Raw genomic sequence first — 13418 nt, forward strand, 5'->3', positions numbered from 1 at the left:
ACACTAGAAGAAGCCGTTGACCAATAGCATTCCCGGATCTGCTACACCACCCACACAGGGGTAGAGGAATGGGCGGGACGCGATGGGACGTAATTACGCCAAGAATCAGCAGAGGGCAGCACTATATTTACACACCCCTTTGATTATCCGTCAAAAAGAAAAACCACAGCAGTGTTTATATGGGCCCAACTTGACGTTGTTTGGATCCATGCGAAGGTGTCATCTTCAAGACATTCATTAGAAAGTGCTAGAAAATATTATCCCCACTTATCTGGCTTTTAGTGCGATGCAAGACATGAAGAAATACGGAGAGCTATGGAGAGTAGATTCTGTGTTTTGAACGACACCGAAGACTTCCAAACGCGGATTTCAAACACTGAGAACAATCTCCACTTCGAAAGGTAAGTTGATAGCAGCTGCTTATTTGTTAAACTAGCGGGCTTTTGGGCTGTGTCTCTTCCCTGGAGGATGCCTGAACTCATCACTGCGTGGCTTGTTTTGTTACTGTAAGCTAACTCAACGTTACGTGTAGCTATTTGCATAGTGTGTGTTTACCTTTTTACCAAAACTGCCGTCTTTCAGAAGGTTCTGTGCACACATCCATCGGTGCTACAAACTAAACCTCACCCACGTTCAAACCCCCTCTGTGTAATCTTCCGCTAACTCACATGCATAACGTTTCTTTAGGTCTAAGACACTGTTTGAGGAAATCCGTGCCTCCATCAACAACAATGACGAAGAGGACCGCTCCTTCTGGAGGCCTGTGCTCCCGTGGGGTGGCGTCTTTACCATTAAGGCAGGGCGGAAGGCCATATCATGCACCCCCCTATACGTCAAAATCAACCTAAAAAACACCTGCACTATTGATGGCTTCCTCATGATCCTGTATGTGATCCTGCGGGACAACCAGGGGTTTCCCAGGGAGCTGGCCGTCTTCCTAGGCAAGCAGTTTGTGGAGTATTTCCTCTACCTGATGGACTCCTGTGATTACACCACAGTGAAGATGCTGTGGATCTGGGACAGGATGTCCAAAAGACAGTACCGCTCAGAGATCCACCAGGCTGCCCTGGAGATTGACCTGTTTGGTAATGAGCATGAGAACTTCACAGAGAACCTGGAGAACCTCATGTCCACCATGCAGGAGAGCCTGTGCACCAACTGGAGCTGTCCAGCCCGCTTCCAGGAATTCGTCAAGATCACAATCAACATCAGGTATACTGCACACAGGCAGTATAATATCCTGATGCTACAAAATGAACTTAAGGCAACTTTTCCCTGTTTTCATTCTCTCAACATTAGCAAAGATTCTGAGTCACCATCTGCTGTATTTTCTAGTATATTTCAGTTTTCTTCTGTATCGATTGTGCAAAATATCAAATAATCCTCAAATAGAGCTCAGCCTGTCCCCTGTCACTGTTGTAAATACTACCACTACAAATATTACTACATACAGTATAGTTCAGGTCTGTCAACCTTTTAAAAGTGTTTCATTTTCACCCACTGACATACTAAACTTTCATATTCTCCACCTGGGTGCATGCATTGCTGCTTTACCTACCTTTAATTGTGTTTGAAAGAGGTATTTCTCCTTTCTCTCCATTTTACCTATCACAAAGTAGGTGAAATCCTAATTAACGGAGTGTTGATTGATGGTTAACACAATTTTCATTTACTACAATTTCACTCTCACATTTTTCCTCCAGCCCTCCTCATGAGCTGCCTCACAGAGACCCTATTCAGTCGGCTGTGGACGAGTTCTTCTGCCCCAAGCTCCTACTCTGCTCAGAACTGGGGTGAGACATAGGGAAGATGTTCCTCATCCTCTAATTCAGTCCAGTCTTATTCCACTTCCTTGGCAAATTGATTATCTTTTGTGACAGGTGTGATGGTCTGAGGGAGTTCTCTCAGAGGGTCTTCTGCCATGGACCACCACCTTTTGTCATTCTCAACATGCAGCAGTGGAAGTCAGAGGAGCTGTCCTACGTTCCTTACCACCTGGCTCTCTGTCAGCATCGGTATAAAACTTGCACAGTGTGTTTCCACTGGCTCAATGTACAGTAGCATGTTTTGGCCACACTGTGGTGCAAGCCACTATCATATGAATTTCCATTCCACTTACCTGCAGGATTACAGCTTTGGCACAGAGGCATGTCTCCAGCATTTAGGAAGAGATATAAAAACAATTTAAGAGTCATAAGAGGGAGGTAAACAATAATAGTAGATGGTCATTAAATTAGATCAAAGGAAAATATTTTAGTGTTATTAAGTCTAATAGCCATGCTGCATGGTTTTCATCTACATCAAAGTACAGCTATGATGGGGTTCCTGTGTACTTGAGAGCATAAATATAATCATCCAACATGATCAGTAGGATATGAAAAGTCATAAACAGCCAACAAAGGAAACAAGGGAGACAAAACTGTGTGGAGTCTAAGCAATACAAGATGAAGGCAGGATGACTTTCTCTATATCAGTAAAGGAAAACAAAGCTAATTTTAGAAATATTACTCAGTTGAAAGACACAATATTAAAAAGAAAAAAAAAAAAAAAGGGAATTAAAGCTCTTGCTAATTATAGAATAAAATGTATTTTTATTTATTTATCCAAGCCCTGATACACCTTTGTCCCTGGACCAAAGAGAAAAAAAACATTGTTTACTCCCACTACTCTGGATTACTTCCTGGCCAGAATAATGACAAGAACTCTTTTCTTCGCAGGTATTTACTAGAGGGCGCCACACTCTTCAACAAGGAGGAGCATCACTACTCTGCAGCCTTCCAGATAGACGGCTGCTGGATGCACTATGACGGGTTGAGGAGTGACAATCTGATCCTGTTACACAAGCCACCAGAGCTCCTGCTGCTGTCCTCTCTGGTCTACATCCGCGCCTCCGACAAGTGAACTCATCAAGTGGACATACAGATGATGAGCAGGAGTCGCACGAAGCACAAGATTGAAAACATTCATCCGCCCTGCCTCTGATTGTAATGCCATGACCCCATGGATAGCATTACATTACTGCAACCATGTTCCTCTACTTATCACATTACTCAAATTTTTTATGAATTCCTGTCAGCATTTACTTCCTGTTTGCTGTGCGGGTGCTGAATGACACATGCTCCATGTCACCCGAATGCTCGCAGAAAGCTTACTGTGCAAAATGAAAATGACTTCTTTTTGGGCATGCTTGGAATCCAAGAATATAATGGACTATAATAGTTCTGGGTTGATATGCATAAATGATCATATCCGTGAATAATGCACACAGTATGCATTACCTTCCACACAGAGGAGACTGATATGATTTCAAAAATGGCATGGTTGTTAGATGGATTACACTTTGAGGTGCATTTTCTGATGACATTGACTGTATCCATTTAACTTTACATTTATGCATATCAGCCCTTTCCTAAAATTGAATTGGTGCTTTTTTTCTATGTACATTGTTGTGTGAGGGTAGAGAGGGAGGAACCAAACATGTCAGGTCAACTTGTTTTTTTCTTACCATGTTCAAATGAGTGAATGTTAAAATACAAATTTCTTAAATCATATAAATGTTGAGAATTGAAATATTACCTGTTTGGCTTCCAGGCCACTAAGCTGGCAACATGATGAATTGAATTCAAGCATTTTAACACTATCTCAGCACACACTGCAGTCTCCAACACAGAAAATACGTACATTTTCATGTTATCTTACTTTGTAATTTTCAAAGATTTACTGGTATCACACAGTGCCTCTGCCAAGGAAAGTTTGTATATGTGAATCCTGTTGAGCATAAATCCTTAATCAAAGTTCGTTTTTGATGGCTGTTTTTCTATGCAGACACAGTCTTTAAAATGCAAATACAAATATTTTTGGCATACACGTGTATTGATTTATTTTGTTGCATGTATGAATAGCATGGGTGGATATAACAAGAGCCACATAAAAGCAGACTACCTTTTAAGGCAGGCATTTATTTTAAACTGGGTACAACTGCACCACACAAACAGACTAAAATGTATGTAAAATGTCTTCAATCAAAACATGATCAAATGTGAAAAGCTACTGTTTCTACACCTAAGGTTATCTTGTACTTCCAGTATTAATCCACAGGATATAAAATTCAAGATCATCACCTTACTCCAGACACACGATGGGAAATGTAAAAGAAGCAGAGTGGTCATTTGGCTAACATTGACATCAGTTTCAAAGGATTTTTCTTTCAGACACAAACATTAGAGTGGCAGGCCATTGCAGACCAGGTGTTAGTCGTCCATCTGCTCTCTTTGAACAAGCACTTTGGTGAGAGTGGTGGCAAAAGCATGACATTGGTTAGGCCATAATAAAAATGCGTACAAACTCAATGTTAACATCCCTTCCTTTTGCAGATTCACGTTTGCAGATTTTCATCAGCCTCTCGCCAAAACTCAGTAAAGAAAGAAGTAGTTAGTATACATCTCAGAAATCATGACATTATACATGACATTGATACTAGATGAATCATGGCGGCAGCACATAATTACGCCTGCGTGATTTGTGCTGTGGCTATGGTAAAGTGACTTCACAAAATCTATTACAATAGACAGAAAACAGAAATCAGGTTACAGAAACAAACAGTACAAATTATAAATACAAAAAAAAAAACTCATTCACATCTTTCTAAAATAAAATGACATTTGCAGGAATACAGATTGGGTTGCTTATGTGTTACCCTTTCAAAACAAACCAGAAATCCAAAGGAAAGTACTCTATATGGTGATGCAAACAATCGGCAACAAACTAAAAGTTTCACCAGTGACACCCTGACCCAGATGCAAGGCAAATGTCATTAAAGTTCTCATCTAACACATCAGGTTTAGAGTACAAGAGCAAAGTGGAAGAGCACGTCCTGTCTAGTGTTTACAAGACTTCTATGTGGTGAAAAGCGTCAGAATTTGTTTTAAAAAGGTGTACAAATCAATTTGGCCACTAACAAATAAAATTGTGAGCCATCTAATAGAATCTGCCTAGATAAATATATGCCTTGAAAAAATGAACCCGCATGCACAACGAAAATGACAACACAAGATGTCTGGTAGGATGAGGCAAAGTCAGTGGTACCATTTGATGTTTCATTAGACATCCACATTACCAGCCAACAGCGTGAATCAACAGACATGCCATGTGGGGTTCTGTTACAGCAATATGAAATGCCTTGGCTTTTTAAAGACACAAACACAAAACATAATTCTTCCACACAGGGAACAGAAGTCTTATTGCATTACCTAAATGCCATTAGCCTAAATTAAAACATATGTACAAATTACACAATGTATCAAATAGTTTGGTAAGTGCAATGCAGAGCTTGGTTAAAGTTTCCACGTCTGTGCAAACATAAGTGCACAAAGCAACTCAAACTAGACTTGAACATGAACAGTGACTCAACAAGACACACCGCACCTAGCCTTCTCCTAGTTTAGTGCCCCCTCTATTGCTGTGCATTGCTTGACCTGTCTGTCAGTCAAGCCCAAGTCTGCACAGAGTGTCACCCTCAGCCAGCCTGGGGTCAAACACACCCAGGGGAGCACTCAGAGACTGCTAGTCTGGTTTCTCTCCCAGGACACAGGACTGGTGACAGTTGACAACTTGGCCTGAGTTGGCTAGTACAGCCCTTGGTGCTTTATCATCCACCTCCATATGACAGTATGGAAGAATACAATGCTAATACATTAGCAATAAGGACGAGAAGAAAGTGTTTCAATTGTGGCACACGAGGGACAGTTTCTAGTGTTACGGGTGGGACGAAGGGGAAAAAAAAAAGGTCCATGTGTTGGCACTTTACATGAAGCTGTGAACAAATTACTTCAAACCTGAATTTGCAAGCAAGACCTTGGCCACATGAGGATCACGTTTGGTGGCGGGTTGGCGAGCGCAAAGACCAGGTGTCAGACCCAATCATAGGCAGAAGAGTCTTGTTCGTAGTTAAGAGAGTGACATTGTACTGGAAACAGGCACTGAGACAATGGCAAAGCATGCTCATATCCTGCACCAGGGACGTTGTGAAGTAAAAAAAACGTGAACCTTATCTTAAATACTAGGAATAAAAAAAAAAAAAAAAAATCAAACATAGTGCCAATTGTTTTTTAGAGTTTTAGGAAATTATGAGGACAGAAGTTTGTGGTTGTTCAACCACAGGCTTCCCTTTCAGTAAGACTTTATATTTTATTGCATGGTTGGGGGCAACTTAGATTTTACGCATCTAAATGCACATAAATCAAATGATGAACCATCTAACGCAGTAATGTAGCAGAGGCCGAACAGAGGTTGACCTAAATGTGTGAGGCAACACAGACAAACAGCTGAATCCTGAATCCTAAATATAGCACCAGTTGGTATTGTGTACAGACCAAAGGGTGAAAAGAGGGCCAAGGTCGATTTCAACTATTGTGAAGAGTAGCAAGTGCATGACCTGACCTTAGGAAGATGTAACAGAAGCTAGAACATTGCGATTTTTTAAATGGCTCCAAGGATGAAGCAGAGACTAGTGGCAAACGCTCTCAAGAGAATTCATCATTCATCTCTACATTGACCCTTGGAATTGAACTACACACATTCGCTCACACACTAGTGACCCAGTGCAGAAAAAACATTTACAGGCAATGCACTAGAGGATATATTCATATCTATATATTTCATTTAGACCATTTACAAGAGAGAAAAAGGCAGCCCTTTTTGAGAAAATATAAAGATTCCAACTTTTCTCTGTTTTGTGAAGCACTGATTTTGACGCAGAACTCCTGTGTCGCCGAGCCCGAGCATCAGTTCTGCACGCAAACACGTAACAAAACAAACAATCCTATCTGACATGCACGTACCCCTTGAGCATACACACAGACATACACACTACATGGCCAACAACCACATATTCATACAAATACACAAGCAAACTGCGGTGTTCTACAAAATTTTGAACACATGGTTCCGGTTGCAGCAGGGAAATTAAAAAAAGGTTTAAGTGTTAAACATAATTAATGGCATGAAAGAAAACAAAACAAATATCTGCTAACATAACAGAGAGTTTTGAAATAAAAGTGACAAGATTTCTCCCACAATCCTCTGGGAAATGGCTCAGAGTCCTCATTGTGGTCCAGCAGCAGTAGAGCGGTCGTCTCCTTGTGCCCGTGACAACAGACGTCCAATCATCTTCCTTTCTTCTCCGCACAACTTTGTAGCTCTTCATCTCTGCAGCCATGTCTGTAATCCCCCTCTAGCCAGCCAGCTAGCCCGGCACATCCATCCACCCAGCAGGCTCTCTCTCCTCTGGTGTTCCCGTTGGTGTGCAGCGCTCCTCTGCACCTGGAGGATGAATGTGGGGAAGGAGGAGGAGACAACAAAAAAGAAAAGTCTTTGTGTCTAAGTTCTCTTATTGGGTCCTAGCTGGCTGGGCCATGGGTCAAAGGGCAGTCAGACCAAAGTTACAACGGCAATACATCATGCCGCTCGAGTCCAACCAGCTGTCTGAGATGGGGTCATAGCGCTGGACAGTGTTCAGGTAGGACGAACCAGAGTGACCTCCCACCACATAGAGGTAGTTGTCCACGATGGCAGAACCCACACCTGCAAGATAATGACATCAGTCACAGGCATCACTCGCCATTTTCTGGATGCAATAATCACAATAGGTTAAAAAATGATCTACAATGTATCCTACAAAGAGGGGGTTTAATTAAATTACAAATTTTACAAGTACGACATAAACTCACCTGTGCGTGGTTCGTTCATTGGCCGACAGGCTGTCCACTGATTCTGGTGTGGATCATACCTCTCAATGCTGGACAGGTGCGACACTCCATTGTGTCCACCCACCACAAATATGAAGCCGAGCATGACGCCCACTCCAAAGTTGATCCTCTTATCTGCCATGGGAGCTACCATTTCCCAGGCATCCTTGCTGGGGTCGTACCGCTCCACGCTGTGCAAAACAGACGCAGCAACATTAACAAAAAGTCTGCATGGTTTAAAAAAGGGTCAGTTCACCCAAATAACAAATACCACTGACAGCTAGCGGTAGCAAGCCGTGCAGGCAGTTTTGGTTTTATGTCCCTTGTTTTTGAAGTGTGTGATTCTGAAGTTTTTCTGGCAACACCCCTTATGACTCTTATTATGACTCTAATGTGCCTTGAACACACCAACAAGAGTTTTCAAACAGTCCCTACTCACAGCTGCATTACCACATGGCAAAGACACAGGCCATTAAATCATATAACGTTTCAATTTTTTAACACTAAGTGTATGTGCTTTGCATACCAGTATTATTATGTGTCATGAACCTGCATACATCAGATAAGAAACTGTTAACCTGTTAACCATTAACTTTAACTGTAAAGATATTTGTTGCTAATTAAATGTTATTCAGTCCAAATGTAAACTGATATATTTCACAGCTTCCTGCAATTCCTCAACAGATCCCCGATTTAATGCTGTAACAACTACTTATCAGTCAAGTTTCTAGTCTCTACAAGCAAAAACTGAAAGTATACTGAAACAACAGCTGTCTGGAAAACATAAAAGCATGTGGAATACTTCAGAAAATTGTCAGATATATATACATACATGTATAAAACTCTTTGTACACAAGATAGGTTTCAGGAGTAGGAAGCCTGTGTTACATGCACATTTAATTCAGCACTATAGTACATAAAACTATATTTAAGAGTTATGTCAAGCCACACACACACACACACACACACACACACACACACACACACACACACACACACACACACACACACACACACACACACACACACACACACACACACACACACACAATCTGGGATTGTTTTGCGGTGTGCAAGGACATATAGGCCACTGGGGGAAGAAAAAAATACTCCCCAAAGATTCTTTGTCCAAATGCATTCTCCTAAGGGGTTTCAGGAGTCAAGGAAACAAGCAACAGAGACACTGCTCTCCAAAGATCCACAGCAACAGAGGTCTAACTAGCAGTAAACAGTCAGGCACCCTCTGAATGAAACTTCAGCAACCACTTCTCCTCTGAATCCTCTTCATTCATTAACAGGTTCCTGGCCATTTTCTCAGCAACACTTGACATCCTTCACTTGATTGCCAGTTCTATTAAATAACTAACAAGACCTTGAGAGAGAAAGCCAGGTTAGGAGGTCTAAAAGGGCTAGAAGCTTTTCACTGGGATCAAAAGGCTATTTTAAAAAAGGTGTAGTAAAGCACCACAACCTTATGTTACTGATGTCAAATGTCATCTGTAGGAACAAAGAAAGGTTAGCTGCATGTTTTGAAAATTCGGTGGAAGAGGTTAGACTTGAAGGAAAAGAGATGCATCATAACATACATAGAAAGAAACCGAGATGCTACAGAGAGAATGGTTTTCAGCGTTGTTAATTATTTGGCAATATACTTAACATACAGTGATTTAACCTCATGTAACCTACCCATTAAACTTACTGCAGTCAAAATTCTACAGGGCATGCAAGATTTTGCTGTCTACAATATATACATAAAGGTTTTTGCAAATTCCTACTTTCATACAAATTCATTTAACTCCTAATATTTATAAGAAGAACTTATACAGAAAATGTGTGCTGTATATTTCTAAAAACCCACTAGCAGGCAACATGTGTTTGAACAGGTACAACAACAAATACAACCATTCTCATTGCTATTACCTGTTCATGTGGGCTGGGCCATAGCCTCCAATAGCGTACACCATGCCATCCAGCACAGCTGTGGCAAAGCAGCTACGGGACTTTGTCATCGGTGCCACTGGCTGCCACTCCTTCAGCTTGGGGACATATTTCTCCACTGACTGGAGGTAATACTGGCCATCATAGCCTCCCAGGGCATACAGCTCTCCAGCCAGGACCACCACCCCTAGAGTGCTGCGGCACTCAGCCATACGCTCCACCGAGGACCAGGTGTTGCTTTCAGGGTCCCAGCTCTCTACTGTGCTCTCGTGTCTCCGATAGCTAATGCCCTGTCTCATGTGTGTGGCGATGCCTCCCACCACGTACACCTTGTGGTCCAGCACTGCTACACCAAACTCATAACGTGGCACACTGAGAGGGGCTAGTCCTATCCACGAATCTGTCTGAGGGAAATACATCTCCATGCTGCAAGAGAAAGGCAGATATCAATCGATGAGTCTGTTCATTTTTAAACACAAAACATAATGGCATAAAAGGCATAGATAATACAGCTTAAAATTATTATCTAGGCATCGTCATCATTACCTTTCTAAAGTGGCAAACAGTCCAGCCTTGCCTCCGACTGCAAGCAGCACCTTCGGAGCACACCTGGGCCGTGCCGACAACACAGTCTGATAGGAAAGTCGGTGCTCAGGCATAAAATGATATTTGAGGGCTTCATTGAGCAGGTGCTTGCATGCATGGTCATCTCGTATAAGGTGGTTGGCTTCATATAGGCGAGTGAGGAATTTGACGCTGAGGAGTGGAAGGCGAACACAGTGCAGCAGCTGAGCCAGATGCTGCTGTCTCTCAGTTACATCATATTTGATCCACGATTCCAGGGCGTAAAATACAGTCTCCTCTGTGACCACCTTAAGGCAGTCATTGGACACAATTTCATCCAGCTCAGCCCTTGTCAGTTCAAAAAACTCCTCTGTCTGACAAACTTCCTCAAAGTTCTCACAGATGAACTTGGTTGCAGCCAGACACAGATCATGGCAGCCATATGTCTCTGCAAAACGGGAGATGCCTATACAGTTCCCAGCATCCAGCTGACTCTCTAAGAAGGAGCAGCACTCCTTAAGTACTAGCTTAACCTGGAGTAAGTTGGCAGCTGGTAGCAGAGATTCAACTGTTTCCTGGGAGATAAACACTGTGCCAGTGTAGGCATACTCAACGATGGCCTGGAAGAGAAAGAAAAATGCGTCACATAAACAAAAACCACATTTCAGCAGTTAAATTAGTGCAGTTACTGTCTGCTGGCTCCAAGCATACCTGCAAGGCAGTCTCATCGATGCACTGGAATTCCACCTCAGAGGTCTCCTTTTCTGACAGGTTACCCGTGAACATGGCCTTGAAGTAAGGACTGATGCTGGCCAGCACTACTTTGTGGGCATGGATCTTGGCATCACCCACACGTAGGACAATGTCACATAGTTCGTGATCCTGCCGCAAGAGCTGGAGGCCTTGCAGCAGCTGCTCTGAGTGAGGCCGTGTCAGACTGGCAAACATATAGGACTGGTCCTGCTGGTCCATCTGAGAGCAGAAATCCACACATCAGTGCAATGTTGACATAGTGCAAAGTGTACTGATTCAGTGTTATCCTCTGATTAACTGACATGTGACTAACAACCAATGGTGATACTGTAAATCCTAGAAATTAACCAGATGTCATCTTGTCCATCAGACTACAAGCCCAAAAGGCAAGTACACATAGGCCTGTGCAACATGACGTAATTACAGCACGCGTCGGAAACATGCCTGAATAGTATGATGCATACTGGGATGTTTTGAAGTAATACAGCAGTCATTACGATGCGTTCTGTTAGCGGTCTTCTACGAGGCAAGCTGAAGAAGCATGATCTTCTTAATCCAATGCTAAGACTGCTTAAAGTTAACCAACCGTACTGGCTAGAAAGCATACATATTTCAGGTTAACTCCAAGACAACCGCCAAAATGCTGTTGTGCATTCATGCTTCATGACATCTAGTAACGATAACGTTAAATGTTAGTTTGTTGACTGGGGCCTTGGCTTGATTTCTGTACGAAGAACATGGCCAGATCAAAACTCGCTAGCAAACCTCTTAGCTTCGCATCAGCAGACAGCTAGTGCGCTAACACACTTTCAAACCCACCAAAAGCTTGTTTTTTGCAGACACACATTTCCACGGACATCATATGTATATTAACATCAACATTCATTTCACCATCGTATTGTAAACAATGTTGGACTCCGGCAAATACACAGTGCCAATATCTCTGTTTCATTGCACTGCAGTCAGCGCAGGTTAGCTGCTAAAAATAAACACGGTTACTGTGGCTAGCTGCATCATTGATTGATATACAGTAACATGGCTGACAGATACGAAACGTGACGTTATAGCTAGCTGCCAGATAACATTTTCATTACGTCAAATCAAAGAGAACAAACCTGTAACCTATAGTCCGTCTCGTGTGCCGCTGTAACGTTAATGACAGATTTTGCAGTGGCGGAGTTCGGCGGCGACGAGTGGGGACCCCGGGCGGCTATCAGCAAAACAACCTACTGCCAACCTAGCCTCAAAGCTACCGATGAGCTCTTATACCAGCTATCACAGCAGCACACCCACTTCCGCTGTTTTCAAAATAAAATGATATTCACAAACGTTTACAAGGGACAGCCGTGTTCATTTTCGCAAGCATGAAGCCAAAAGTGTTATAATGCATAGTGAGGAAATAAAAACATTAACCCAGAGGCCGCTCTCATTATAACAAAGAACACACAAACATTAGAGTCTGTCTCTTATAAACATGGTTCCTAAAGAAAATTATTTTATATTATTATTTTAAAAATAATGTAAAAACGCAAATTTATTTATAAACAATTCAAAATATAGAATAAAATATATATTATAAAAAGTCCTGCATTACTTAAGTAGACTGCCATTAATTATTACTGATGCATTCATGTGTAACCACAATTTTACTGTTGCAGCCGTTTTGAGAATAAGTTGCATAAATTGAATGTAAAGAAAGGATACCAAAAGAGTGCTTTTGAGTAAATATACTTACTTTCATTGTTCCTTATAATAGGTGTTATCAATGTTATATTATTATATAAAACATATTCTAATAACTATTTATAGAAACAACATGGATGCAGTACAGCATTACCACTCTAACTCTGTTACACACACACACACACACACACACACACACACACACACACACACACACACACACACACAAATAAAACCATAGAGTTACAGTGGTGATGCACCCACCCAAGTTGTTACTATAAATTGTTATTTTAATTTGTTTTATATAATAATAGAACATTGATAACACCTACTATAAGGAACAATGAAAGTAAGTATATTTACTCAAAAGCACTGATGCACGTGCACTAATGAACAATAAGGATGTGCATGTTACATGTAGTCTAAGTCCTGTTATATTTTAATTTCTGGACCATGTCTCATTCACTTTTCATCCCAGTTTAGGCTGCAGCTCTGTGATGATGATGATGATGATGATGATGATGATGATGATGATGATGATGATGATGCCGCCTGGAGGAGCCTGGAGGAGCCTGGAACTCGCGTCACCATGGAAGCGCTCAGTTTGCGACATGTATTCGCCATTTTGCTGCCTCGGTGTGTGTCTATCCGTGTGTGTATGCGGGCTCCTCTCGATGTGAATACCCCTGTAGCTCCCAAACACTCAACACTCCGTGTACCAGCTTAAACAACCCG

At 41.9% G+C, this 13418-nt stretch overlaps 2 protein-coding genes across 3 annotated transcripts; one reads left to right on the plus strand and one right to left on the minus strand.

The window, feature by feature from the left end:
• The first annotated feature begins 166 nt into the window (after positions 1-166).
• Positions 167-3818, plus strand: cunh14orf28 (chromosome unknown C14orf28 homolog). 2 transcript variants are annotated; one of them, XM_022750409.1, is made up of 5 exons: positions 167-401; positions 688-1212; positions 1704-1793; positions 1881-2015; positions 2718-3818. In XM_022750409.1, exons 1-5 carry the CDS (start codon positions 316-318, stop codon positions 2899-2901), a joined length of 1020 nt encoding a protein of 339 aa, XP_022606130.1. In that variant the 5' UTR covers positions 167-315; the 3' UTR covers positions 2902-3818. The 2 variants fall into 2 exon arrangements, with proteins under 2 accessions (XP_022606130.1, XP_022606131.1); XM_022750410.1 differs by lacking the exon at positions 1881-2015.
• Positions 3819-3873: 55 nt separating this feature from the next.
• klhl28 (kelch like family member 28) lies at positions 3874-12220 on the minus strand. The gene is made up of 6 exons (XM_022750411.1): positions 12116-12220; positions 10959-11219; positions 10230-10867; positions 9666-10109; positions 7728-7936; positions 3874-7581 (listed from the first exon to the last, which is right to left on the minus strand). Exons 2-6 carry the CDS (start codon positions 11217-11219, stop codon positions 7418-7420), a joined length of 1716 nt encoding a protein of 571 aa, XP_022606132.1. The 5' UTR covers positions 12116-12220; the 3' UTR covers positions 3874-7417.
• Between the last annotated feature and the right edge of the window lie 1198 nt (positions 12221-13418).

This window comes from Seriola dumerili, unplaced genomic scaffold, assembly GCF_002260705.1.
Source record: "Seriola dumerili isolate Sdu_G_001 unplaced genomic scaffold, Sdu_1.0 BDQW01000149.1, whole genome shotgun sequence".
Lineage (NCBI taxonomy): Eukaryota > Metazoa > Chordata > Actinopteri > Carangiformes > Carangidae > Seriola > Seriola dumerili.